Genomic DNA, 27,383 nt, shown 5'->3' with positions numbered 1-27,383 from the left:
ATAAACCAGAAAGAAACTATTGGAACATCAAATAGCTTTCGTAACATCCTTGAAGAAATGCCAAGAGGCACCACCAATTGTAGCATGAGACACCAAAAATCACTATTTTGCCAATGTTTTTGGCTATGTCTCCGTTTCAGGTGACTAATGGTTTGCTTAACCATCAGTCACCATCCCAATCTCACAGCTCCTCGCGCACGGTCTCATCTTCTTAATCATGCCCATCCCCCATTTTCTTCCTTGCGCGTGCGGTCTTCTTCTTCTTCTTCCTCTCTGACGCCCCTCCTCCACCTCGTCCTCGCCCCCACCGCCGCCCACCCTCCCTACCACAGCGTGCTAGGGTTTCGCCAAAACTCGGCGGCTACGGCTATGGCCATGGAGCTCTGGTGAAACCTTAGCGCGCCCACGATGACCGCCTTATTCCCCCCCCCCTCCTTCTTCCACGGTGAGCTCCGGCCATGGAGCTCCCCCACCCCAACCTGGCACGGCTGCCTACACCGCCGCCAGGGCCCCTAAACCATCCTACCGCCGTCCCTACCGTCTGGCCAGCCTTCCTCGCCCTGAACCCCTTTCTATGCCTGCTAGAGATGGAGAAGGAGAGAGGAAGAGTCGGAGAGAGGGGGCAGTGAACTAGACGCCAGCCCAGGTCCTCGTTGGAACCTTAGCTGCGGGCACGGATAAGCGGGATAGCAGGCTATTGCGTTTGAGTAATTCTGAATGTTTACGTTTGATACTAGATTCAAGCTATAATTTTGGTACCTGAGGACCATAGAAAACCTTAACATCAAAACAGAAAATCGACTAGTCTCTTGGATCTCATTAGCAAGGACATAGAGCACAACGCTACTGCTTAAACATCTCCACAGGAATTAGGATAGATATGTCTACCTGGCAGCTGAAGAACAGTCTACTTGAAGACACAAGTACAGTCTACCTGAAGACACAAGTACAGTCTACATCAACAGCCATTGCCAAAATACCAAGCATCACGGAACTAGATTGCCAAGCATGACAATGAACTCCTCCATAATAGAGGGGCAGCTGCTGGTTAGAAGCTTGAAGCCATCACTTGCCACGACCGCCCTCAGATTCGCGGCAGAGCTAAGAAACTCAAAGCACGCCTTGTTCAGCCCGTGGCAATGGTGCTGCTCGGCTAGCGTCAGTATGGCTGCCACTGTGCCGACATCAATGTACTTGCACAGCTTGTCCTCGCACATCAACTTCAGCCTCTCCATGCCGTACCTGTCCGCCGCGACCAGCAGATGCTGCGCCATGACGTCTTCTTCCTCCTCTTCCTTTGATGTCTCCGGGAACATGTCGGTGTACACGAAGTGGAAAAGGCCGCTGAACGCCCGCGCCTCCATATCATCTACACGGACGACACCGGCGGCGGCGTCGCTCTCCTTCATCTCGCCGAAGAGCTCCGCTCTCAACACCGGTGACCACGCTGCGAGCATGCACCGATGCTCGGTGAAGGTGCGGCCGCCGACGTCGAACACCACGTCGGAGCCCTTCTCTGTTGGTGTAATTCTATCATAGCATGGAAGTGTCAGAGTCTGACCAAGCCGAAGGCGGGAAGCTACAGGTTTGAACTCAGGCAGTTGCTGTGCACGCGGTGAGTGCGCCCACGACACGACGTCACTTGACGGTTGCTTTCTACTCCATTGTATCTGTGTCTTAGGCGGTTTTTAGCCAGGTATCGTGTGTAAGAGTTGCTGGTATAAGTAGCTTAGACCTCAGAGTTTGTGAGAGTGAGAAAAACTTCTATTGTAATTGTGATGTACTGATCATATTAATCCGTGGAAAATAGCACTGTCCTCTGACAGTTGCCGTTCGTCATTTCTGCGTTCCAGTGCATCGCGAGTTCATACTTGTTCTTCTTGATTCTAGGCTAGCCAATTTGCATACAGGCCTGTGATTTGTGTGTTCCAAAACCAACATTTGGTATCGGAGCTGTAATCATAGCCTGATCCACCATAATCTGTGAGTATGAGCGAATCAAATCACTCTGGCGGTGGCGGTTCCGGCGGCGGAGGTGGTGGTGGTGGCGGCGGTGAGCGGTATGCATATCCGCAGCTTACGGGCGTCAACTACATGAGCTGGAGCATCCGAGTGCAAGCAATTATGGAGGATCAAGGTGTGTGGGAGGTAGTAGAGCCATCGGAGGAGGCAGATGCAGCAGCAGAGGACTAGGCGGCGGCTGTGGCAAAAACTGCCAAGGACAGGAAGGCGAGGGCTCATCTCCTTCAGTGCCTACCTGATGATTTGCTCATGCAAGTGGCAAAGAAGAAGACGGGGAAGGAGGTCTGGCAGTGTCTCAAGGAGCGGTTCGTTGGCGCGGATCGTGTGAAGGAGGCAAGGTTGCAGACTTTGAAGTGTGAGTTCGATGCACTGCGCATGAAGGATGATGAAGGAGTTGATCAGTATGCAAGCAAGATTTTGGCGATGTCGGTGAAGTACGGGAACCTAGGTGGAACTCTGGATGATACGACGATGGTGAAGAAACTCTTTGACACTGTCCCGGATCGCTTCATTACAGTTGTCGCCGGGATAGAGCAGTTCTTCGATCTGAAGAAATTGCCTTTTGAGGAGGCAGTTGGTCGTCTGAAGGCCTACGAGGAGCGGATCCAGCGGGGAGCGGGTGGATCCAGGGGTGACGGCGGGCAGCTGTTACTCACGCAGGCCGAGTGGGAGGCGCGACACAAGAAGTCAGGCGGGGAGTCCTCGGGGAAGGGGAGAGCGCAGGACGGGGGGAGTTGTGGCCGAGGCCGAGGGCGCGGTGGGCAAGGCCGTGGCTGCGGCGGGCGCGGGGATGCGTCCAACAAGGAAGGCGGGGCCAAGCGTGACAAGAGCCACATCAAGTGTTTCAAATGTCACAAGACTGGTCACTATGCCAATCGTTGTCTAGGTGGAGATGAGAAGAAGGGAGATGAAGCTCATCATGCTTGAGTGGAGAACGTCGAGCCGGCGCTGATGCTCACGGTCACAGAGGTGCCGGAGTCGCTCGAGTTCGCGCCAAGGGTGATCATGGGGATGTAGCACTCTGCTGTGTACCTAGATGAAAGGCAGGTGATGCCCGAGCTACATCTGACTGGTGGAGAGAAGAAGACAGGAAATGTCTGGTATCTGGACAATGGAGCCAGCAATCACATGTCAGGTGATGCAGGCAAATTTCAAGATCTTGACAAGGGAGTGGTTGGCAAGGTCAGATTTGGTGATGGATCTGCAGTGGAGATCAAGGGAAGGGGAACACTGCTGTTTCAGTGCAGAAATGGGGATCAGTGGTTGTTACATAATGTGTACTACATCCCAAGGCTGAGAAGCAATTTGATCAGTCTAGGGCAGCTTACTGAAGCCGAGCACAAGGTGATCATGGATGACAATTGGTTGGAGGTGTATGACAAAGTAAGACAGAAGCTTGTGTTGAGGGTTAGTCGAACTGCAAATCGACTATACCAAGCAGAGTTGAGAAGTTCAGAACCAGTGTGCTTGATGGCAAGGGTGTCTGAAGAAGCCTGGCTGTGGCATGACAGGCTTGGTCATGCAAGCTTTCGGTCGCTGAAGCTGTTGTTAGAAAGATCCATGGTGGGAGGTGTTCCTGTGATTGATCACACTGATGAAGTCTGTCAGGCATGTTTGGTAGGGAAGCAAACACGCATGGCATTCCCTAGGATGGCACAGTGGCGTGCAAGCAAGCCTTTGGAGTTGCTCCACATTGATTTATGTGGACCTATCTCACTTGCAACTGTAGGAGGTAACAAGTATTTCATGCTCATTGTTGATGACTGTTCTAGAATGATGTCTGTCTTTATGCTTAAGTCCAAAGATGAAGCTAGTTGTGCATTTGCTAAGTTTAAGACAGTAGCAGAGAATGATTTAGAACAGAAAATCAAAATTCTAAGATCAGACAGAGGTGGGGAGTTCTTAGCTATTTCTTTCAGAGATATATGCGAACAGGCTGGGATTAAAAGGCAGTTCACAGCTCCATATACACCACAGCAGAATGGAGTAGTAGAGAGGAAAAATAGAACTGTGATGGAGATGTCTAGATCACTGTTAAAGAGCATGAGAGTGCCAGGAAGGTTTTAGGGAGAAGCTGTCATACATTCAGTATACTTGTTGAATAGGTTGCCAACTAAGGCTTTGGGAACTCAAACTCCCTATGAGGTTTGGAATGGTAGAAAACCTCATCTTGGTCATTTGAAGGTGTTTGGCAGTGTGGGTCATGTGAAAAACACAATGCCACACCTGAGAAAATTGGAAGACAGAAGCACTCCAATGGTCTACTTTGGAGTTGAGGAGGGGAGTAAAGCTCATAGGATGTTTAATCCTCAGACTAACAAACTTGTGGTGAGCAGAGATGTTATTTTTGAGGAGTCTAAGAGCTGGAATTGGAAGTCAAGCAATGAGTTTTCTGAAGAAGCAGATTTTATAGTAGAAAAGCAAGATCATTTCATTACTCATAATGTGGGATTTGCTGATGAAAATGATGGGGGTGAGAACTCTCAGCATGGCTCTCTTGTTGGGACAACAAGTGTAGTTGGATCAACAAGTGGAGGAGAAGCTGTCCAAGAGTCAGGTTCAGTCAGTACAGGATCTAAAGAGCATTCAGTTACTGTTCTAGAACCGACAATAGAGACAGAAGAAGTAAGTTCTGAAAATTTTGCACATGGAGCAGGTTGGGATCAACAACCTGAGGATCCAGGAAATGGTAGTGACTATGATGAGGAACCTTTGAGGTTTAGAAACTTAAATGAAGTCTATGATGAAACTAGCGAAGTTGATTTGACATCAGACTCAGAATTCAGTGCATTGCTTGCAATGATGGAAGAGCCATCCACATACCAAGAAGCTACTGAAACTGTGGAGTGGGTGGCTGCTATGGACAGTGAAATACAGTCCATATGCAAAAATGGGACATGGGAACTTGCAGAATTACCATCTAGTCATAAGCCTATTGGACTTAAATGGGTTTATAAGCTAAAAAGAAATTCAATGGGAGATGTGATTAAGCACAAAGCTAGATTGGTTGCTAAGGGATATGTGCAGAAGCATGGAGTGGACTTTGATGAGGTATTTGCTCCAGTGGCCAGGCTTGATACAATAAGGTTGCTGCTGGCACTTGCTGCAAATAGGGGTTGGCAAGTTCACCATTTAGATGTCAAATCTGCATTTTTGAATGGAGAACTTGAAGAGGAGGTCTATGTAAGTCAACCAGAAGGCTATGTGCAGAAGGGAAAAGAGAAGATGGTACTCAAACTTAGTAAAGCTCTTTATGGGTTGAGACAAGCTCCAAGGGCCTAGAATATCAGGTTGGACAAAAGCCTGAAGAAACTTGGATTTAAGAAGTGTCCAAGTGAAGCAGCTGTGTATAAGAGGGGTACTGGAAATAGTGCAGTGGTACTTGGGGTATATGTTGATGATTTGATTGTTACAGGAGAAAATCCAGGTGAAATTGATCTATTCAAGAAACAAATGACATCTGAATTTGATATGAGTGACTTGGGTCTGTTGTCCTTTTACCTTGGGATAGAGGTGGAACAGCAGAAAGATCATATCACATCAAACAGTCTAGCTATGCCAAGAAAGTACTAGCACAGTTTGGAATGGCAGATTGCAATTCAACAAAACTTCCAATGAGCCCTGGGGTGAAACTTGATGAAGACAAGCAAGGTGTGTCTGTGGACTCAACTGAGTATAGAAAAGTCATTGGTTGTCTCAGATATCTGCTGCATACAAGACCTAATCTGTCTTTTTCAGTGGGTATGGCTAGTAGATTTATGGAGAAGCCAACATTGATGCATCAAAGAGCAATCAAACAGATTCTAAGATACTTGAAGGGAACTGTTAACTATGGTTTGGTGTATACTCAGGAAGGTAAGTAGGAGGTGCTTGTGGGCTATTCAGACAGTGATCATGCAGGGGATATTGTTGGGAGAAGGAGTACAGGAGGGATGGTTTTCTATCTCAATGAGAGTTTGATCACTTGGAATTATTACAAGGAGAAAATAGTAGCTTTATCTTCATGTGAAGCTGAGTTCATGGCAGCTACTGCAGCAGCTATGCAGGGTTTGTGGCTGAGAAGTCTGCTGGCCGAGATCACTGGGTTGCCACCACAGACAGTAAAGTTGTATGTTGACAACAACTCAGCAATTGCTCTAATGAAGAATCCTGTGTTCCATGGGCGTAGTAAACACATTGATACAAAATACCATTTCATTAGAGAATGTGTTGAGAGATGTCAGTTTCAGGTGAAGAGGGTGAGCACCGAGGAACAGAAGGCAGATGCTCTGACTAAGGCGCTGCCAGCAGTGAAGTTGGCAATGATGAGGCACTTACTTGGCGTTCGTGACCTCAATGCATGTCAGAATTAGGGGGGAGTATGTTGGTGTAATTCTGTCATAGCATGGAAGTGTCAGAGTCTGACCAAGCCGAAGGCAGGAAGCTACAGGTTTGAACTCAGGCAGTTGCTGTGCACGCGGTGAGCGCGCCCACGACACGACGTCACTTGACGGTTGCTTTCTACTCCATTGTATCTGTGTCTTAGGCGGTTTTTAGCCAGGTATCGTGTGTAAGAGTTGCTGGTATAAGTAGCTTAGACCTCAGAGTTTGTGAGAGTGAGAAAAACTTCTATTGTAATTGTGATGTACTGATCATATTAATCCGTGGAAAATAGCACTGTCCTCTGACAGTTGCCGTTCGTCATTTCTGCGTTCCAGTGCATCGCGAGTTCATACTTGTTCTTCTTGATTCTAGGCTAGCCAATTTGCATACAGGCCTATGATTTGTGTGTTCCAAAACCAACATTCTCGGCCCGGAGGAGGTCGCCGAGGTGCTGGTGCAGGTCGGATGCCGGCACGGCGACGGAGCCAGACATTGTGGCCTCTACTACTGTCTCCTCCACGCGGACGTCGCTGGTGACAACGATGTCGCACCGCACGGCGAAGGAGCTGTCCTTGAGATGCTCCGACTTCTCGAATTCTTGCCTCTTCGTGAAGTACGCGTAGCCCGAAGTAGTCTGGTTCTCAAATATGGTCACGGGTTCCGATGTCAGGGGCTTCTCCTCCGCTTGGTCGACGAAACGGATTTGGTACTGCGCCTTCCCTTGGCGACCCTTTCGCCAAGCTCGAGGAAGAAGGATATGTGATCTGAGGACTGCGAGCCGTAGCCGTTGGGGTAGTAGCGGATGGTCCAGCAGTGGCCGCCGACGGTGAAAGGGTGGGACTTGATGTACTCTCCAGTCGGTGTTCCCTTGGTGCCAGTGTAGCCATGGATCCTGAGGATGTGGTACCCGCTTGCTGTGGCCGCGAAGATGGCGGAGGAAGACCCCGATCGCAAAAAGAAATCAATCAGGGTTTTGAAGCGGCTTCTTCTTTCTCTCTCGCTTGGTGCGGCTTCCTTGTAGTAGCAGGGTTTTGAAGCGACGCCGCGGAATGGGGAAGACGAGGAGGGACGGGACGGGAAGAGTCAGCACGTCGTCGCTCTGCCTTCTTTGTAGGCTGGGCCTTCGCAGCTACGGGCCTACTGGGCCGATGCAAAAAGCAGTTGTTGTAAATCTGGAATCCTATACACCTCTTTTCGATGACCAATGTTGTGCTGAAGAGATATCTGTAGTCTAATTCAACTTCTTTTTTCACAGCATCCACTTAATTTCAATCAAGTCAAAATAAAAAATCAAAGATAATTCTTCATTGAAAGATTCCAAGGAGGTGAAAAATAATACGAGAATAGACTATAGTAAAAGAAAAAAAGTAAAAGGAAACAAACCTACAAATCTTTCATGCTTAGAAATAGTGTAAGATGCTTCAATCGAGATCCTTCAAAAAAAAAAGATCATAATTTTTTTCTAAAAATAAGAAAATAGTATAAATGGAAAATGTGCGATACGTTGTGAATAGCTTTTTGTAAGAAAGTCTAATTTCTTATGTTCTAATTTTCTTATGTATAGAACTTTCTTTTTACTCATAATTTCTAGTATAATATAAATTATGAATTACTATAGTCGCCCTTTCTATTCTATTACACTAGAACAAAACATAGCAGAATAGAACGACTCTTTCTTACTTTCCAAAAAAAGTTTCTTATAAGAGTGAAACAAAACTAAAGAAAGAGAGAGAAAGTAAAGTTTGGCAAAATTTTTAATACAAAAAGATCAATTAAAGCAAAGAGTTGATACTACAATTTGACTCGGTAAAATGTACTTGTCCCACAACACTTAGGAGGACCATTGGGTGCAACCAAAACGATTTCCGAGCTTGTGGTATGTTCGGGGCAACTTGTGCCATGATCTTGCGCAGAGATTAACATAGTCACCAAATGATTCTTTACTGCGACAACATCTAGGGTTCCTCGAGTAATGCGATATATCACACCACGTAAATCCTTAACCCTTCCTCCTCTTACTAATACTACATAATGTTCTTGTAAATTATGACCAATACTAGATATATAAGCAGAGATTTCAAATCCAGAGGTTAATCGTACTCAGACAACCTTACGTAAGGCAAAGTTGGTTTTTTTGGGGTTGATAGTAGTGGAAAAAACCGAGCAGAATCGTCTGCTCGATCGACCTTAAGATTCATGCCGATTCTTGTTCCTCCTCCGTCGGGATGATGCAACTGCGTCGGTGGTGCGAGCACGAGCGCGGCTGGAGTAGCGGAATCGACATCGAGCTTGCATGGCAGCAGGCGATGACAAGCGGAGGCGGGTGGCAGGCACACGGGCGGCAAGTTAGGGTTAGGGTTTTGGGGTTCTAGGGTTTGGGGGAGGGTTCTTTTGTTGCGAGACCTAGAGGGGTGGTCGGGGAGGCTGCCGGACCAACGATGGAGGTGGTCGCTAGGGCGGGACATCGGGCGGTAGGGGCGCCGCCGCCGTGGGCCGTCGAGCGGGGCACCGTGGTTGGCGAGGTTAGTGCGGGGGCCGGGGCGAGTGGCGGCTCCGGCGCCGCCGGAGCCGGATAGGAAGGCGGCGGCAGGGAGTGGGGAGGAAGGATGCTACGGCCGGAAGCGGATGAGGAGAAAGAAGGAGGTGGTGGTGGTGGTTGGGCCATGGTGGGCCGATGTGGATCGGTCAGCCTCCATATAGGAGGCCTTGTAGTAAATTTTGTTGGGCCATGTTCGCAGAGCTTTTGTGCCGATGACGAGTCTCCTCGTGCAAATTTGTGTGAATTTCAGCTGTATCAGGTGTACTTTTGCGACTGAACTTTTGCTACAATAAGTTGCTTGGGCCTCTTACAATCGATCCGTCAGTGGACTAGTTGCATCTTTGGACTCCTTCGATCTTCTGATGGTCTTGCACATCACTTTATGTCCTCGCTTTAAGTTCCTTTTTCAATTCTGGTCTACAAGTTTAGGCGTCGTTTACAGTTATCTGTTTGTCTGTGTAATAGTTGTACGAGAGAAGATGTGAGTAGTGTTATTTTTGCCGGTACTCCTCCACGTTCACTACGTCCGTCTGTTTCCAAAACAATGCTTTTTGACTGGGTGATCTTTGTTTCGTAATGCTGTACCACACTTGCTTTGCTTTGTTCAGTTTCGAATTTTGCATGATGCACAAACCTGACAACTTGTTTCAGGGACAGGAAGTAATTGGGTTATTTTAGGGGCATGGTTCGACGCTGCAGATGAAGTATTATATTGCAAGGATAAAGAGAGGATGGGTGAGATCAGAAAGTTGAAGCAATGTTGCAAAGAGATGCAGCTGAGCCTCCAAGATGTGAAGCTGCTGGGTGAATCTGGCACTTGTGGCCGACATGATGCTAATAAGCAGATTGCCTGGGAGGAGTTTGGTGCATTGTCTTTCAGTTTTGGTGCATTCAGTGCAGAACGGTGCTGAAACATTCCTGTTTTTTTTTTTTTTTTTGGAATGTTGTGTTTTGGAGGCGCTGGAGGCTGGACTGGTGTTCAAGCGAGAAGGTCTTCAACAAATTGACAAGGAGAAGATTTGTAAATATAATAAATTTGCCTTTCAGTTATGTTGGCCATGAGGAAGAAGGGTCACTCTCTTCTCTTTGATGAGACAGGGAGAGCACAAACATGTATTAACTATCATCAACTCTGATATTTGGACTTGGACTGTATGCATGTAAATTGTGAAAGTTATTTGCCGAGGGGCCACGCCTCCAAGCACTGCAATCCCCTGTTGAACCTGTACACAGTACCGCAGCGAACTCTAACAGAGGTAACGCGTTCACCGTAGTGCAGCCTTGTAACTGAGTTCCGATTTTTGGACCATAACATTGCTTCTTGAAGCTCCCCTTCGTCCCAGCATATGTTTACAGTCACATCTCCTCGAGCCCTCAGCCCTTTGGCACAGCCTCTGGGCCACTTATCGCGCGGCAGGGCAGGGAGCAGGTAGAGATCATTCTGTGTGCTCTGAACCAGCATCTCGGCAATGGCAGCTGTGAACCTGCAGTAGAGAACATGTTCATATATGTAAACTCTGTCGGTCATCTAAAAATTCAGAGAGGCTGGAGATGTGTCTGTTCTGTTACCCAAAGTTTGCGTCAATCTGGAATGGTGGATGCGCTGTCCATAGATTGTTGTACAGTCCTCCTTCAAATTGGACCTTTTCACCAGGGGGAACCAAAGTGATCAACTTCAGGACCATTCTGTATGCATTCTCGCTGTTCATAAGACGTGCCCAGAGGGCCATCTTCCATGTTGTTGACCATCCTGGGCCATCTTCGCCTAAAAAGCAAATGGATGATTCTTCATTTTCAGCCAATTGTATTATATACAGTTAAAGAATTGTAGTAGGGATGCAGTTTTGTAACGTTGCTTGTTATAAATAAATTACATAGTGCGTCAAGGTTAAGGGCTTAAGGCTTGGTTGATTGCTCTGCTGCATCTGCCAACAAACCATAGCGCTGCCAAGCAGTCAAGCACCATTGCTCCCCTCAATGCATGGTTACATACTGAATACAATGGTACAAAGATATTCCTGGGATGTAAAATGCATGCAGTTTTGTGAAGTTGTGCAAACCTCTTTTATAAAGGCTATTAGAAACAGCTCCACAAACATCAGGATTATTCTCCAAGGTTATAGTATGTCCAGGGTAAAGTCCAAATAGATGCGACAAGTGCCTGTGATGGACTTCTGGGTCCTGGAAATCTAGTGCCTGCATAGACAGACATATTCAGAAAATCATTGGAGAGTTCACGGAAAATATATAGAATTCCAAAATACAAACTTGTGATTCAGTGGATTGACATACCCATTCCATGATAGTATTGTCTCTTGCAATCTGAATGGGAGGGAGCCTTGGGAGAGCTTTCTTAATCTTCTCAACCAAATCAGTATCAGACTTCTCCAAGATCTATAGTATGGAAAAGCATATCATCATTTCATAATCCAATATATATCACAAACATACCTCTCTTAATGAAATGTGTGCAATGCATGTTCTAAAAAATATCACAGTTATGCCATTCAACTTAGAAATAGTTATATGTAACCAGATGTAACTGTCGCACAATTAATTATATTACCTCTGCAGACAGAAGCACAGCTGAAAAAACTTCCCTTATAATTGAGATGTCCATTGTTGTTGAATAGCTCACGCTCGCTGGCTTACCGTCAGGAGCTGTGAAAGCATGCTCCGGAGATGTTGAGGGATTGGTTTGTAGGTAGCCTCCAGGTCCTTCAATCAGCCAGTCAACCAGAAAAGTGGCACAGCCTTCCAGCAATGGATATGCAGTATACTCCAAAAAGTCCTAAATTTTTTGAAAGCTATGAACTATATATCAAATAAGTTTTCTACAAATCTTGCTTGACATGTATTTGTTTTTTATTGAAATTTGTGGAAACAATTTATTCAGGCGTGTTTTTTCTTGATGACTAGATCATGGGTACATGTGTTAATATGTATTTCTATTAAGAAGGGTTACTTGCCAAATCCAATGAAAGGACAACAGTGGACTGTATACATACGTACTGGTTTCTTACTTTGTCAAGAGAAAACTGATAATGCTCCCATAGATGTGTGCAAAGCCAAGCACCTCCCATTGGCCACACAGCATGCTTAGGATTCTTAATAAACGCTGAAGACTTGGCCCATATATCTGACACATGATGCGTTACCCATCCGCGTGCTTGGTAATTGACCTGTCACAGTTACATATAGTTTTCTCAAAAACTGAATCAGGCTTCTAAGGTGCAACTTAATTTTGGTTTAAATGTTTACTGCTTCATATTCCAATTACATGGAAGAATAAAATCCAATCTCTACTATTAGTGAAGTCACACTTTGTGCTGTCCCCACCTTCACTAACTTAACAATCACTGTCAGTATCTTATCAAAGATATGAAATATAATGTATACTTCTATTCATTAGCAGATTTTGTCATTTATCATTATCACTAGAATAACAAATAACTAACCATTGTATAGTTTTTGGACTACAATAACCCTGTGGTTTCTGGATTCTCAAGAACTAGTAATTATATTGTTTATGAACCAATGATATATGCAATGAGACAATGCATAAAAATGTAGGTGGGTGGTCAAATTCAGTATCAGGAAGCTGGAAATTTCAACAATATGAATGTAACTGCTATATATGTCAATAACTAACCTAATCCATAATGATCTTGAAGTTCTACTAAACCGATGAGAGTCAGAGGACTGTAAAACTTACTTTCGCTGTTTTGCTACCATTTACTGCAAGAGATTGAAGGAAGTCGAATAATGGTTCCTGGCATTCACTAAGGTTGCAAGGCAGCGTTGGCCAGTAATTCATCTGTAGATTTATGTTAAGATGAGGAGCTGCACTGAAAAGCAATTTTTATTAGTGTGATTAACTGGATCATAAATATATAGGCAGCTCGATCTCTTGCCGGTTCAAGAAAAAAAAAAGTGTACGAAATAGAGGTCCAACGGTCATAGAAATAAAATGCAAAAATAATAACAAGAAGAAGAAGTAAAATGATCGATCTTACTCCCATGCTGGTGCAACATCTTGGCTCCAGATTCCTTGCAGATTGGATACTTGAGTCCCAGGCCTAGAGCACGAAATGAGAAGATAGCGTCCATACTGGAATAACAGTTCAACGAGAGAAGGATCCTCATCAGTAGCAAAACTCTTCACCCTGTCTGCAGAAGTTCTGATGATTCCTTCATCAGTACCAACTCCTCTTTTCAACATCGTCCCTTTTCCTCCTGGTGGCGAAAGTCGCAAGGTAACACGGTGAAAGAGGCACTGGTAATCATCCAAATGAGCAGCTTTCAGCTGTTCATACGTCAGACTTCTAGCACGATTCAGTGTAGCCACAGCTGCAGACGTGGGATCCAGCCTAGAGTCTGAAGGACTGACAAACGGACCATCAAATGAGGTTGAAGCAGCAACGACCAACACAATCCAATCTGCAGTATCAAGCCTCAGCTTCTTCTGATCATTCAGGACTGCCGCTTTCGCTTCGCTCCCACCCATCTGCACACCAAGAACGGCCGCAAACTTGATGCCTCCTGTTGTTACATCGTCATCATCACTGGAGCTGATGGAGTTGCTGCTGCTGCTGCTATTCCTCAGCAGCAGGCCAGGAGCAGGAGGCCTCTGTCCTGGGCAGACGCCCTGCATGACAACCTCATTAGCGTTGGTCACAGTGACGGTGTTCTTTAGCTGGCTGCTCAGCGACAGCGTGCAGGAGACGTGCCCTGGCTCGCTTGCGGCGATCCTAGTAACGATGACCTGATGCGGGTTCGAGCAGAAGTGTTCCCTCGTGTACTGCACCGGCCCGACGCTGTAGGTGACGAGCACTGTCGCCGTGTGTAGATCCAGCTCCCTCTTGTAGGAGTCGTACGCCTGCTGCTGGTCAGAACCGCCCAACTCCAGGTTTACATCACCCATAGGTTGGTAGACCTCCGATTGGCCACCGAAGAGGCGTGTGGCTGCCGCAGTGGCATCGGCGAAGCGGCCTTGGTCGACGAGCTCCCTCACCGCCGCGAGAGCAGCCGGCGCGTCCGGGTTGGTGTAGCTCCCTGGCGCGCCGGTCCACAGGGTGTCATCTGCGGCAAGCCGGCAACAGCCAAGTCACAATCACAACGCACGTTTATTGCTGTATATATAATGGAAGGCAAGAGTGGTCAGCTAATAATTACGGTTGAGCTGGAGCTTCTCGGTGGCGACGCCGCCCCACACCATGCCGCCGAGGCTGCCATTCCCGATCGGCGCCGCGTCCGTGAAGTTTTCGGCCGGCGACGCGAAGACCACCGTCAGCGGCCGCTCCTCCTCCTCCTCCTCTGCCCACGCGGTGGAGGGCCGCCGGGCCATTGCAGCCGCCGCCACGGCCTCCGCCTCGGCTAGCCGGCGCACCCAGATCCAATCGCCGCCGCTGCCGCCGCAGTCCATGGGGATCGATCGGAGGACACGAAGCCGGCCGGGACGGATGCGAAGATGGCTTGGACAGTGGTTGGCGGAGAATGCGTGGAGGTTGCTTGCAAAGTTGTAATATTGGTTCTTGATCGTTTGGCGCCAAGGGAGAAGACAAACACGCCGGCAGGCAGGCCTCCGAGTTCTTCTTATTTTGTCAGCTTCAGTGTTTCTCGTCTCTTTTGTTTGTTCGTGTAGCCGATCTAGCTAAACAGAAAACAGCTATAAGATCCAAACAGGACGGGCCCAAGTTACGTACTCCCTCAGTTCCAAATTATAAAGTCGCTTTGACTTTTCTAGTTTATCTATTTTGTTATGTATCTAGACATATTATTATGGGTCTGTTCGACTGGTATTAAAGTCGTCTGATAAGCCGGCTGAAGTTGTTTTTGTTGTGAGAGAAGAATACTGTAGATTCTAGCTGATAAGCCGGCTGATAAGTTCAAGTGAACAAGCCCATATATCTAGATGCATAGCAAAATGAATGTATAAAAAAGTTAAAACAACTTATAATTTAAAATGGAGGGAGTATTTGTCAAAGTGAGCAGCATAAATGCAATCTCAGCACCAAACAGCTAATACTGTCAATTTAGCGTTATATATGTGAACCCGAACCCTTTATTCCAGACAAAAAGAAAACTGTGGTTCTTACAGCAGTTCATCGTATCATTCCTGTTAAACAAGATAACGGTCACGATAAGCGACTCCTATAGAATGCTCACAAAGAACAAAAGAAATTCAAAAGATCCAAATACACTCAAGCACAAGCTTATGATATATAATTTATTTTTAGAAAAAAAAATTGGACACTGATTTCATATTTTTCCAAGGTCGTATGGGTTTCCTATGAATTTTCTAAGATTAAATCATTTGCTGAAAAAAAGAAAAACTCTAGGGTTTGACACGTGGTAGCTTCTAATTGGTTGGGGTGTTTTGGTCTCTAATAGGTGGGTCCCAGTGTCAGTCAATGTTGACCGGGCCTAACTGGGCCTCGAGCGGGCCAGAGGGGCCATGTTTGGGTCGGGCCAGCCCAGACACGTTGAAAGGTCCGAATTGCTAGAGGGGGGTGAATAGTCTATTAACAATTTCTACAACAACACTTAACAAACCAGTTAGACAATAATGAGGCAAAGCAAGTGTTGTGCTAGCCTACTAAAATAGCAAGCCACCAACCACAATTCTAGTTTATATAGTTTCTATCCACGCAATAGATATGACACTACACTAAGTTAGTGTGCTCTCAAAAGCTAACTAAAGAGCCACACTGACCAAACTAACAAGCTCTTACAACTAGCTACACTAAAGAGCTTGACAACTAGTTTACGGTAATGTAAAGAGAGTGAGCAAGAAGGTTATACCGCCGTGTCGAGGAATGAGCCAATCAATCACAAGAATGAATAACAATGAAGACCAATCACCTCGGAATCAAATGATGACACAATAATTTTTTTACCGAGGTTCACTTGCTTATCGACAAACTAGTCCTCGTTGTGGCGATTCACTCACTTGAAGGTTCACACGCCAAACCTCAATAGGGTGCCGCACAACCAACACAAGATGAGGATCACACAAACCACGAGCAATCCACTAGAGTACACTTTGGCTCTCCACCGAGAAAAGGTCAAGAACCCCTCACAATCACCACGATCGGAGCTGGAGAAAATCACCAACCTCCGCTCGACGATCCTCGCTGCTCCAAGCCGTCTAGGTGGCGGCAACCACCAAGAGTAACAAGCGAATCCCGCAGCGAAATACGGACACCAAGTGCCTCTAGATGCAAACACTCAAGCAATGCACTTGGATTCTCTCCCAATCTCACAAAGATGATAAATCAATGATGGAGATGAGTGGGAGGGCTTTAGCTAAGCTCACAAGGTTGCTATATCAATGCAAATGGCCATGGGTGTGAGCTAGAGTCGACCATGGGGCTTAAATAGAAGCCCCCACGAAATAGAGCCGTTGTACACCTTTACTGTGCACAACACGGGGTGACCGGATGCTTTGGTCATATCGACCAGACGTAGGACCCCAGCGTTCGGTCGTGCGATGCACGCCATGTGTCCCCTCTCTTTAAATACTGAGCGCCCAATCCTAACAGTCAAGTGATGACCGGACGTACTGCTGTGAAGTGACCGGACGCTAGACCACAGCGTTCGGTTGTTTTTAGTAAGCATCCAGAAGCGAGAAATCACGACCGAACGCGTCCGGTCATGCTCGACCGGACTCACCCAGCGTCTGGTCACTCGGCGTCTCCTCTGTGCGCTGCCACATTAGCAGGACCGGATGCACCCCTTTAGCGTCCGATCACCAAGTGACCCAGTGTTCGGTCGCGGACCGACGCCAGCGTCTTCACGCATCCACTGACCGGACGCGCCGGTCCAACTGAGACCAGCGTCCGGTCACTTACAGTGACCTCCGTCTTTTCTATATAGAGCGTCGGTGGCACTGTCGGACTGTCTGCACTCTGCGGGCGGACACTCCGCCGATGAAGTTCCTAACCCTTGCTTAAATGTGCCAACCACCAAGTGTATCACCTTGTGCACATGTGTGTTAGCATATTTTCACAAACATTTTCAAGGGTTTTAGCACTCCACTAGATCCAAAATGCATATGCAATGAGTTAGAGCATCTAGTGGCACTTTGATAACCGCATTTCGATACGAGTTTCATGCCTCTTGATAGTACGGCTATCGAACCTAAATGTGATCACACTCACTAAGTGTCTTGATCACCAAAACAAAATAGCTCCTACCATTTATACCTTTGCCTTGAGCCTTTTGTTTTTCTCTTTCTTCTTTTCAAGTCAAGCACTTGATCATCACCATGGCATCACCATCATCATACCATGATCTTCATTTGCTTCGCCACTTGGAATGTGCTACCTATGTCATGATAACTTGATAAACTAGGTTAGCACTTAGGGTTTTATCAATTCACCAAAACCAAACTAGAGTTTCAATCTCCCCCTTTTTGGTAATTGATGACAAACCTTTCACAAAGATATGAATTTGAAATTCAATTGAATCCATGTTGCTTGTCCAAGCATATTTACCATGTGTAAAGGATATGGACAAGTTTCATGAACCCCAAATAGTAGCAATTGCTCCCCCTACATATGTGCTAAGAGTTTGGATTGTAGCTTGCACATATGCTTGGATAGGAAATATAGGAGACAATGTCTACCAAATGATGCTAAGGTATAAAAGATGAACATTTGAAACGTGATACCAATTGGAGTGCACCAATATATCATCCTTCGCACCATGGTTAGCTTGATACCACTTAGAAATGAAATCACTAGATAACCTATGCATGCTAGTTTTTTATTTCATCATTCAAATCTACAACTATCATATACCACACAAGCATGGATATTGAAATTTAAAACTTGTGCCATGCAAGCAATCATATGAAATGCACATTCAAATGCACCATACAAGTTCATGAGCTTGCTCCCTCTACTTGTGTGCTCAAAATTTTAATTGATCCCTTTCCTTTGTCATATCTCTCCCCCTATGTCAAGTTCTCCCCGTATCACTTATATCTTTATTTCTTTTCCCCTTTGTTGTCTTTTCACCATCTTAGTACACTAATATATTTGTTTTTCTCCCCATGTACTAATATCACTAATATCTTTGTTTTTCTCCCCCATTGTCATCAATGACCACAAAGGTTCAAAAAGTAGATAGGTTGAGATTATCAATGTCAATCAATGGGGTGAGGATCATTTTCCCAAATTTTGTCCAATCTAGATCATTTACTAAAGATATTTAACTCGGTTTGATCCAAGGACAAGCTTCTTTACATCTCCAAATAAGGGTTATCTTGTACCATGTTGAGTTAAACACTTAGAGCTCATTTTCTAGATTAAACACTAGGTTTACAAGCCCACAAACATGTCATATGCTACCACTAGACCAAAACAAGCATAGAAGCAATAGTGGTACCATACAATCATCAAATTCGTTTGATTTTCATGAATGAGCCTATTAAATGTGAAAGATGTCTAGATGCACTAAACATGTCCTTAGCAAGGATTTATGTCATGCCAATTAACTTTTACCTTGGATTGCTCGAAGAAGAGGCATGTCATATAAATGGAGGGTGCATCAACACATATTTGAGAAATCCAATATGTTCAACTCATTCCTTAGCTTGCAAAACCTTTTCTCATCCAATGGCTTGGTGAATATATCGGCAAGTTTATATTCGGTGCCTACACTCTCAATGCAAATGTCCCCTTTTTGTTGGTGATCTCTTATGAAATGGTGACGGACATCAATGTGCTTTGTTCTTGCATGTTGAACCGGATTGTTGGTCAACTTGATTGCACTCTTATTGTCACATAGCAATGTCACTTTCTTGAACTTGATTCCAAAGTCATTCAAGGTGGCCTTCATCCAAAGTATTTGTGCACAACAACTACTGGCGGATATGTATTCGGCTTCGGCGGTTGATAATGCAACACTATTTTGCTTCTTTGATGACCATGAAACAAGTGATCTTCCCAACAATTGACATGTGCCCAAGGTGCTCTTCCTTTCAACCTTGCATCCCGCATAATTCGAGTCGGAGTAACCAACTAGCTCAAACTTTGCTCCTTTGGGATACCACAAACCAACATTTGGTGTATGCTTCAAGTACCTCAATATTCTCTTTGTAGCCTTCAAATGACTTTCTCTTGGTGAGGCTTGAAATCTTGCACACATGCATACACTAAACATGACATCCGGCCTTGATGTAGTCACATAGAGTAGGCTTCCAATCATAGACCGATACAATTTTTGATCCACCATATTTCCACTTGCATCACTATCCAAGTTGCCATTTGTTCCTATTGGTGTGCTAATGGCTTTACTATCATTCATGCCAAACTTCTTGATCATGTCCTTGATATACTTGCCTTGACTCACAAAAGTACCATTCTTCAATTGCTTGATTTGAAGACCAAGGAAGTAACTTAACTCTCCAATCATGGACATCTCAAACTCATTAGCCATCATCTTTCCAAACTCTTCACAAAAGTCTTGATTGGTTGACCCAAATATGATATCATCAACATAGATTTACAATACAAACAAGTCTTGGCCAATCTTCTTGATGAAAAGAGTGGTGTCAACTTTGCTCATTATGAACCCTTTAGAGAGTAGAAAGTCTCTCAATCTCTCATACCATGCTCTAGGTGCTTGCTTCAAGCCATACAATGCCTTCTTCAACTTGTACACATGGTCAGGCTTCTTTTCATATTCAAAACCGGGAGGTTGCTCAACATATATGTCGGTGTTTCGAACAAACACCGGCTAGTAAATTTATAATTGTTGCGCGTTAGGCCCGGATGGTGCACTAAAGGACACAAGATTTATATTAGTTCAGGCCGAATGTCCCTACGTCCAGTCTACCGCTGCTCATGTTATCATTACCGAAAAAGGTTCATAGTAGGGGGTACGAACGGTTGAGAGAGGGAGAGGTCCTAGGTCTCTGATGGAATAGTCGAAAGGACGCCAAGAGCTCAGTCGCTGCTTGGCGGTATGTGTGGTGTGTTGTGTGTTGAACTGATCCGTCAAAAGTTGGTCCTCTTAGTGGGGGGACCCTGCCCTCTCTTTTATAGACCAAGGGGGGAGCAGGGGTTACAGATCGGAGAAAGAGGAAAATACCAAAGGTATAGAAGGTCCTTTGAGGGAGCTGGGTCTTCCTTTTTCCCTGTGCCTGCCCTGCTTAACATGGCAGACCGTGTTAGAGGTGGCGTGTTCGCTGATCCTCGTAGGCCATGCCCTGGCCCCATTTTAGTAAGTGGGTGCGTCCCATTCTACGCCGGCGGATGGTGCGGCATGCCGGAGAGCCGAGCTAACCCCTCGGGGAGTAATCGGGGAAGTGACCATGCGTCTGTCACTGTAGATGATGTGAGTTCTATCTTGGACTGTAGTGACTGTCGTATGCCTGTGTTAGTGTCCGCGCCCGAGGGCTGAAGGCGGCGCCTACTACACTATGGGACACAAGTCGGCGCCTACAACACTATTCGGGCACTGTTATGTTGGAAAGGGCTTCAAGCGCCTGTCCCATCGTATCCTAATGGTACCTTCCTATAGGCATGCAGGGCATAGTCCTCGGTACTGTGGTTGACTTGAATGTCCTGTCATACTCTGTGCTTGTCATCATGAAGGAGCAGGGTGTAATCGTCGGGCGAGGCAGAGCCCGCCCTCGGACGTCGGGCGAGGCGGAGCCCACCCTCGGACGTCGGGCGAGGTGGAGCCAGCCCTTAGCCGTCAGGCGAGGCAGAGTCCAGCCCTCGGGGGTCGGGTGAGGCGGAGCCCGCCCTCGGACATCGGGCGAGGCGGAACCCACCCTCGAACGTCGGGTGAGGCGGAGCCCACCCACGGACATCGGGCAAGGCAGAGCCAGCCCTTAACCATCGGGCGAGGTGGAGTCCAGCCGTCGGGAGGTGGAACCAATCTTCCGTCGTTCGGGCAAGAAGCGTAGTAGTGTTTTTGTCTGACTGGAAGCGTCAACGTTCGATGATTATTAGTCCCACCTCATTGGGTACCCCGGTATTAAGTTCCCGACAATATACTTCTCCATTGATGTAACCATTGAGAAATGCACTCTTGACATCCATTTGATAGAGTTTGATGTTGTGGGCACAAGCATAGGCTAGCAAGATTCTAATTGCTTCCAATCTAGCAACCGGGGTATATATTTCTACAAAGTCAAGACCTTCAACTTGTGTATAGCCTTGTGCTACCAATCTTGCTTTGTTTCTTACTACTATCCCATCTTGATCTTGCTTGTTTCTAAAGACCCATTTAGTTTCAATCATATTGTGTCCCTTTGGTCTTTCTACTAATTCTCATACTTGATTTCTTGTAAAGTTATTCAATTCTTCATGCATAGCATTCACCCAATCAACATCCTTCAATGCTTCATCTATCTTCTTTGGTTCAATGGATGACACAAATGAGAAATGCTCACAAAATAAAGCCAATCTTGATCTTGTTTGTACACCTCTTGTAATATCTCCAATTATAGTGTCTAATGGATGATCCCTAGCAATATTGGTTGGTTGGAGTATTGGAACTTGATTGCTTGCACTTGCTTGATCATTGGGTTGAGATGATGTACTAGCCACTTGATCTTGTTCATTGTTATGAGAGCCACTTGTACTAGCTTGATTTGTATCATCTTGCATATTTGAGTTAGAGAGCGCTTGCACTTGATCATCTTCACCATCATTCACTTGCCTAGGCCTCAATTCACCAACACCCATGTTCTTCATGGCATTTGAAAGTTGAATGTCTCTAACATCTTCCAAGTTCTCATTCTCTACTTGTGAACCCTTGGTTTCATCAAATTCAACATCATGAACTTCCTCAAGAGTACCACTATCCAAATTTCAAACTCTATATGCTTTGCTTGTAGTGGAATAACCAAGTAGGAATCCTTCATCACATTTCTTGTCAAACTTGCCCAATCTAGTGCCTTTCTTCAAGATATAGCATTTGCAACCAAATACCTGAAAATATGCAATGTTGGGCTTTCTACCATTCAAGAGCTCATATGGTGTCTTCTCTTTCAATGGGTGACAATAGAGGCGGTTGCTACAATAGCAAGCCGTGTTAATAGCTTCGGCCCAAAAATATTGACTCACATTGTACTCACTAAGCATAGACCTGGCCATATCAATGAGTGTTCTATTCTTCCTCTCAACAAGGCTATTTGATTGTGGAGTGTACTTGGCCGAGAATTGATGTCTAATTCTAAATTCACCACACAACTCATCAATTCTAGTGTTCTTGAACTCACTACCATTGTCACTTCTAACTCTCTTGATGGTTGTTTCAAACTCATTGTGAATGTCCTTGACAAATGATTTGAATGTTGTAAACACATCACTTTTGTCCACTAGAAAGAATACCCATGTGTATCTAGTGTAATCATCCACTATCACAAAGCCATATTTATTTCCACCAATGCTAGTGTATTGAGTTGGCCCAAACAAATCCATGTGCAATAACTCAAATGCTTTATTAGTGCTCATCATGCTTTTCTTAGGATGGGTGTTTCCAACTTGTTTGCCGGCTTGACAAGAGCTACAAAGCTTATCCTTCTCAAACACAACATCTTTCAAGCATCTAACCAAGTCATGCTTAATCAATCTATTCAATTGTTTCATTCCAACATGACCAAGCCTTCTATGACATAACCAACCCATGCTAGACTTAGTGAATAAACATGTAGATAATTTAGCTTCACTAGCATTGAAATCAACTAAGTATAGATTCTCATATCTAAAACCTTTGAAGATCAAATTAGAGCCATCTACACTTATGATCTCTACATCATCTACCCTAAATATGCATTTGAATCCAAGATCACACAATTGAGCCACGGATAGCAAGTTGAAGTTCAAGCTCTCTACTAGCAACACATTGGATATGCTCATGTCATTGGATATTGCAATCTTATCAAGCACTTTGACCTTGCCTTTGCCATTATCACCAAATGTAATACTATCATAACCATCATTGCCATTGGTATTGATTGAGTTGAACATTCTTGCATCACCAGTCATGTGTTGAGTACACCCACTATCAAGAACCCAATGCCTTCCTCCAGCTTTGTAATTGACCTACAAAAGAAGATCAATTCTTTTTAGGTACCCAAACTTGCTTGGGTCCTTGAAGGTTAGTCACTAGCTCTTTGGTACCCAAATGGCTTTCTTCTTTGAGCCCATCCATGGTTTACCAATGAACTTAGCCTTTACACCATTTGCACCCTTTATAAGCATATAAAAAGAATCAAGCTTAATGGAGGATACATTAGCATTTGTGCTCTTATTTTTGCATTCATGCTCTTTATGACCAACTTGCTTGCAACTAGTGCAAAACCGACCATTGTTCTTCACAAAACTAGTCTTGTGAGAAGCAAAAGCCGCCTTTCCTTTCTTGGGGGTATAGCCCAATCCCTCTTTGTAGAGAGAAGCTCTTTGGCTATCCAAGCACATAAGCAAGCGGTCCTCATCACCATAGACCTTAGCCAAGGTGTGAGTGAACTTATTGACCTCCTTCTTGAGGTTCTCATTCTTAACCATTAGTGAGGTATCACAAGTGAAACCATCACTAATAGATGAGGTGGAAGTGGAAGTACTACAAGAAGGGTTAGTGGGAGCAATAATGGTAGGCATAGATAATGATTCATCAATTATATCACAAGTTAAGCCTACATCACAAGTCTCAACATGCTTCTTTTTATTTTGTTTATTAAGCAAAGAGGAATGAGCCTTCTCAAGCTTTTGTGAGCCTTACCAAGCTTCTCATGGGCTTTCTCTAGCCTCTCATGAGTTGCATTGAGCTCATCAAAGGCTTGCTTAAGGGCTTTTAGTTCCTTACGCAAGCTTTTGCATTCCTTTCTCTTGATATCAAAGTGTTATTTAGCATTTTCTAGCATGTCAAATAGTTCTCCTTAGTAGGTTCATCATCATCACTATCACTTTTATTTTCATTTTCATTATCATATTCTTCATCACTTCCATCATCACAAATTTATACCTTAGTGGCCTTAGCCATGAAGCATGATGGAGTGTCGAAGAGAGAAGGCTTCTCATTGATTGCAATGCTTATAAGTGCCTTCTTCTTGGTGGTCTTGTCATCATCACTATCATCATCATCACTTGAGGAAGCATCACTATCCTAAGTGACCACATATGAACCACCCTTCTTCTTCTTGAAGATTATCTTATCCTTCTTCTCTTTCTTTTCCTTCTTGTCCTTCTTCTTATTCTTCTTGTTGTCATCATCATTGTCGCTACTGTATGGACATTGAGCAACAAGATGATCTTTGCTTCCACATTTGAAGCACCTTCTTGACTCTTTCTTGTTCTTGGATGAAGATTTCTTTCTTCTAACACGGTACCCTTTCTTCATCATAAACTTGCCAAATTTCTTAACAAAGAAAGCCATCTTCTCATCATCATCATCATCCCATGAACCATCATCTTCACTTGATGTTTCTTGCTTTGCCTTGCCCTTGGATGATGTGGCCTTGAATGCCACACTCTTCTTCTCATCCTTCTTCTCATCTTTCTTCTCCTTCTTTTCTTCCTTCTCATCATCATCTCTATATGTATCACCGGTCATTATATCTCACAACACTTGGTTTGGTGTCATGGTGTCCAAACCACTCTTTACTAGAATAGTGACCAATGTGCCAAATCTTAGAGGCAAACATCTCAAGAACTTGTGGGAGAAGTCCTTGTCCTTCACCTCTTCTCCAAGTGCTTTGAGATTATTGACAAGCGCTTGAAGCCTATGGAATATCTCTGGCACACTCTCATCCTCCTTCATCTTGAAGCTTACAAACTTCTCTTTGAGAATGTATTCCTTTGCACCCTTCATGGCTTGGGTGCCCTCAAATGATTCCTCCAATTTCTTCCATGCCTTATGAGCCATCTCAATATTCTTGATTTGCTCAAATGTTCTCTCATCAATTACATCATGAATGGCACTTAGAGCAATGTTATTGTTTTGGAGAAGCACTTCTTCGGCCACGGTGGAATTCTCTGGATCATTAATCTCAATTTTGGTTTCTACCACCTTCCACACTTTTCTATTGATTGACTTGATATGTGTGGTCATCTTTGATTTCCAATATGAATAATTTGAGCCATCAAATTGAGGTGGCTTTTTGGTGTTGTTGATTTGAGCCATTCTTACACCAAAGGTTGTTAAGCCTCAAATCACGGTGACCTCGGCTCTGATACCACTTGAAAGGTCCTAATGGCTAGAGGTGGGGTGAATAGCCTATTAAAAATTTCTACAACAACACTTAACAAACCGGTTAGACAATAATGAGGCGAAGCAAGTGTTGCGCTAGCCTACTAAAATAGCAAGCCACCTACCACAATTCTAGTTTATATAGTTTCTATCCACACAATAGCTATGACACTACACTAAGTTAGTGTGCTCTCAAAAGCTAACTAAAGAGCCACACTAACCAAACTAACAAGCTCTCATAATTAGCTACACTAAAGAGCTTGACAACTAGTTTGCGATAATGTAAAGAGAGTGAGCAAGAAGGTTATACCGCCGTGTCGAGGAAGGAGTCAATCAATCACAAGAATGAATAACAATAAAGACCAATCACCTCGGAATCAAATGATGACACAATGATTTTTTATCGAGGTTCACTTGCTTGCCAGCAAGCTAGTCCTCGTTGTGGCAATTCACTTACTTGGAGGTTCACACGCTAATTGGTATCACATGCCAAACCCTTAATAGGATGCCACACAACCAACATAAGATGAGGATCACACAAGCCACGAGCAATCCACTAGAGTACCTTTTGGCTCTCCGCTGGGGAAAGGTCAAGAACCCCTCACAATCACCACGATCAGAGCCAGAGACAATCACCAACCTCCGCTCGATGATCCTCATTGCTCCATGTTGTCTAGGTGGCGGCAACCACTAAGAGTAACAAGCGAATCCCACAGCGAAACACGAACACCAAGTGCCTCTAGATGCAAACACTCAAGCAATGCACTTAGATTCTCTCCCAATCTCACAAAGATGATGAATCAATGATGGAGATAAGTGGGAGGGCTTTGGATAAGCTCACAAGGTTGCTATGTCATTGCAAATGGCCAAGGGTGTGAGCTAGAACCGGCCATGGGGCTTAAATAGAAGCCCTCATAAAATAGAGTCATTGTACCCCTTTACTGGGCACAACACGGGGTGACCGGACGCTCAGATCATATCGACCGGACGCAGGACCCTAGTGTCCGGTCGTGCGATGCACGCCACGTGTCTCCTCTCTTCAAATACTGAGCGCCCGATCCCAATGGTCAAGTGATGACCGGACGCGCTGCTGCGAAGTGACCGGACGCTGGACCATAGCGTTCGGTCGTTCCCAGTAAGCATCCTGAAGCGAGAAATCACGACTGGACGCGTCTGGTCATGCTCGACCAGAGTCACCCAGCGTCCGGTCACTCGGTGTCTCCTCTGTGCGCTGCCACATCAATAGGACCGGACGCACCCCTTCAACATCCGATCACCAAGTGACCCAGCGTCCGGTCGCGGACCGACATCAGTGTCTTCACGCATCCACTGACCGGACGCCCTGGTCCAACCGAGACCAGCGTTCGGTCACTTACAATGTCCTCCGTCTTTTCTGTATAGAGCGCCGGTGGCACCGTGGGACTGTCTGCACTCTATGGGCGGTCACTCCGCCAGTGAAGTTCCTAACCCTTGCTCAAATGTGCCAACCACCAAGTGTATCACCTTGTGCACATATGTGTTAGCGTATTTTTCACAAATATTTTCAAGGGTGTTAGCACTCCACTATATCCTAAATGCATATGCAATGAGTTAGAGCATCTAGTGGCACTTTGATAACCATATTTTGATACGAGTTTCACCCCTCTTGATAGTACGGCTATCGATCCTAAATGTGATCACACTCACTAAATGTCTCGATCACCAAAATAAAATAGTTCCTACTATTTATACATTTGCCTTGAGCCTTTTATTTTTCTCTTTCTTCTTTTCAAGTCTAAGTACTTGATCATCACCATGGCATCACCATCATCATGTCATGATCTTCATTTGCTTCGCCACTTGGAATGTGTTACCTATGTCATGATCACTTGATAAACTAGGTTAGCACTTAGGGTTTCATCAATTCACCAAAACCAAACTAGAGCTTTCACACGTGTCATGCAACCAGCTAACCATGTGTCGGGTCTAGGCTATCTACGGGCTCGGTCCACGAGGTTTGGTTCACGTTTCACAAGAGTTGGCGCACCGTGGACCATAGGCTGGTCCACCATGGACCGAGCGCACAACGCACGGTGCACCAGGTGCACTCACATTCAAAAAAGGCAGAGAGCTCTTCGCTCCTCGGCCCTCAAGTGTTCGACGCGCAGAGGGCTCGCCAGCGATGTGGTCGCTCGGCGGGGGCGGGGTCTCTCCTTGCTAGTTGCTTGATCCAAAGTGAGTTTGAGATGGATCTAGTGCATTTGCTTAG

At 45.2% G+C, this 27,383-nt stretch overlaps 1 protein-coding gene and 2 pseudogenes across 1 annotated transcript; 1 reads left to right on the top strand and 2 right to left on the bottom strand.

Moving 5' to 3' along the window:
• Positions 1–630: 630 nt before the first annotated feature.
• On the bottom strand, positions 631–8,228 carry LOC136543491 (BTB/POZ and MATH domain-containing protein 1-like; annotated as a pseudogene).
• Positions 1,990–2,949, top strand: LOC136542879 (uncharacterized; annotated as a pseudogene).
• A 1,694-nt stretch (positions 8,229–9,922) lies between the features above and the next one.
• On the bottom strand, positions 9,923–14,457 carry LOC136545415 (alpha-L-fucosidase 2-like). Its single transcript, XM_066537434.1, has 9 exons — positions 14,099–14,457; positions 12,940–14,005; positions 12,639–12,771; positions 11,947–12,105; positions 11,490–11,714; positions 11,216–11,317; positions 10,984–11,119; positions 10,493–10,688; positions 9,923–10,407 (listed from the first exon to the last, which is right to left on the bottom strand). The coding sequence occupies exons 1-9, from the start codon at positions 14,346–14,348 to the stop codon at positions 10,098–10,100; spliced, it is 2,577 nt and encodes an 858-aa protein (XP_066393531.1). The 5' UTR covers positions 14,349–14,457; the 3' UTR covers positions 9,923–10,097.
• Between the last annotated feature and the right edge of the window lie 12,926 nt (positions 14,458–27,383).

The sequence above is a fragment of the Miscanthus floridulus genome, chromosome 3, assembly GCF_019320115.1.
Source record: "Miscanthus floridulus cultivar M001 chromosome 3, ASM1932011v1, whole genome shotgun sequence".
Lineage (NCBI taxonomy): Eukaryota > Viridiplantae > Streptophyta > Magnoliopsida > Poales > Poaceae > Miscanthus > Miscanthus floridulus.
This window is presented reverse-complemented; position numbering and strand designations above follow the sequence as displayed.

What these genes read in the sequence shown, in the direction of transcription:
- LOC136545415 (XM_066537434.1), bottom strand. Translation starts at nt 14,348, where the DNA reads ATGGACTGCGGCGGCAGCGGCGGCGATTGGATCTGGGTGCGCCGGCTA. An exon ending in ATGGTAGCAAAACAGCGAAA is followed by an intron (nt 12,106 to 12,638) that starts GTAAGTTTTACA and finishes TAACTGTGACAG; the next exon opens with GTCAATTACCAAGCACGCGG. An exon ending in ACAATACTATCATGGAATGG is followed by an intron (nt 11,120 to 11,215) that starts GTATGTCAATCC and finishes CTGTCTATGCAG; the next exon opens with GCACTAGATTTCCAGGACCC.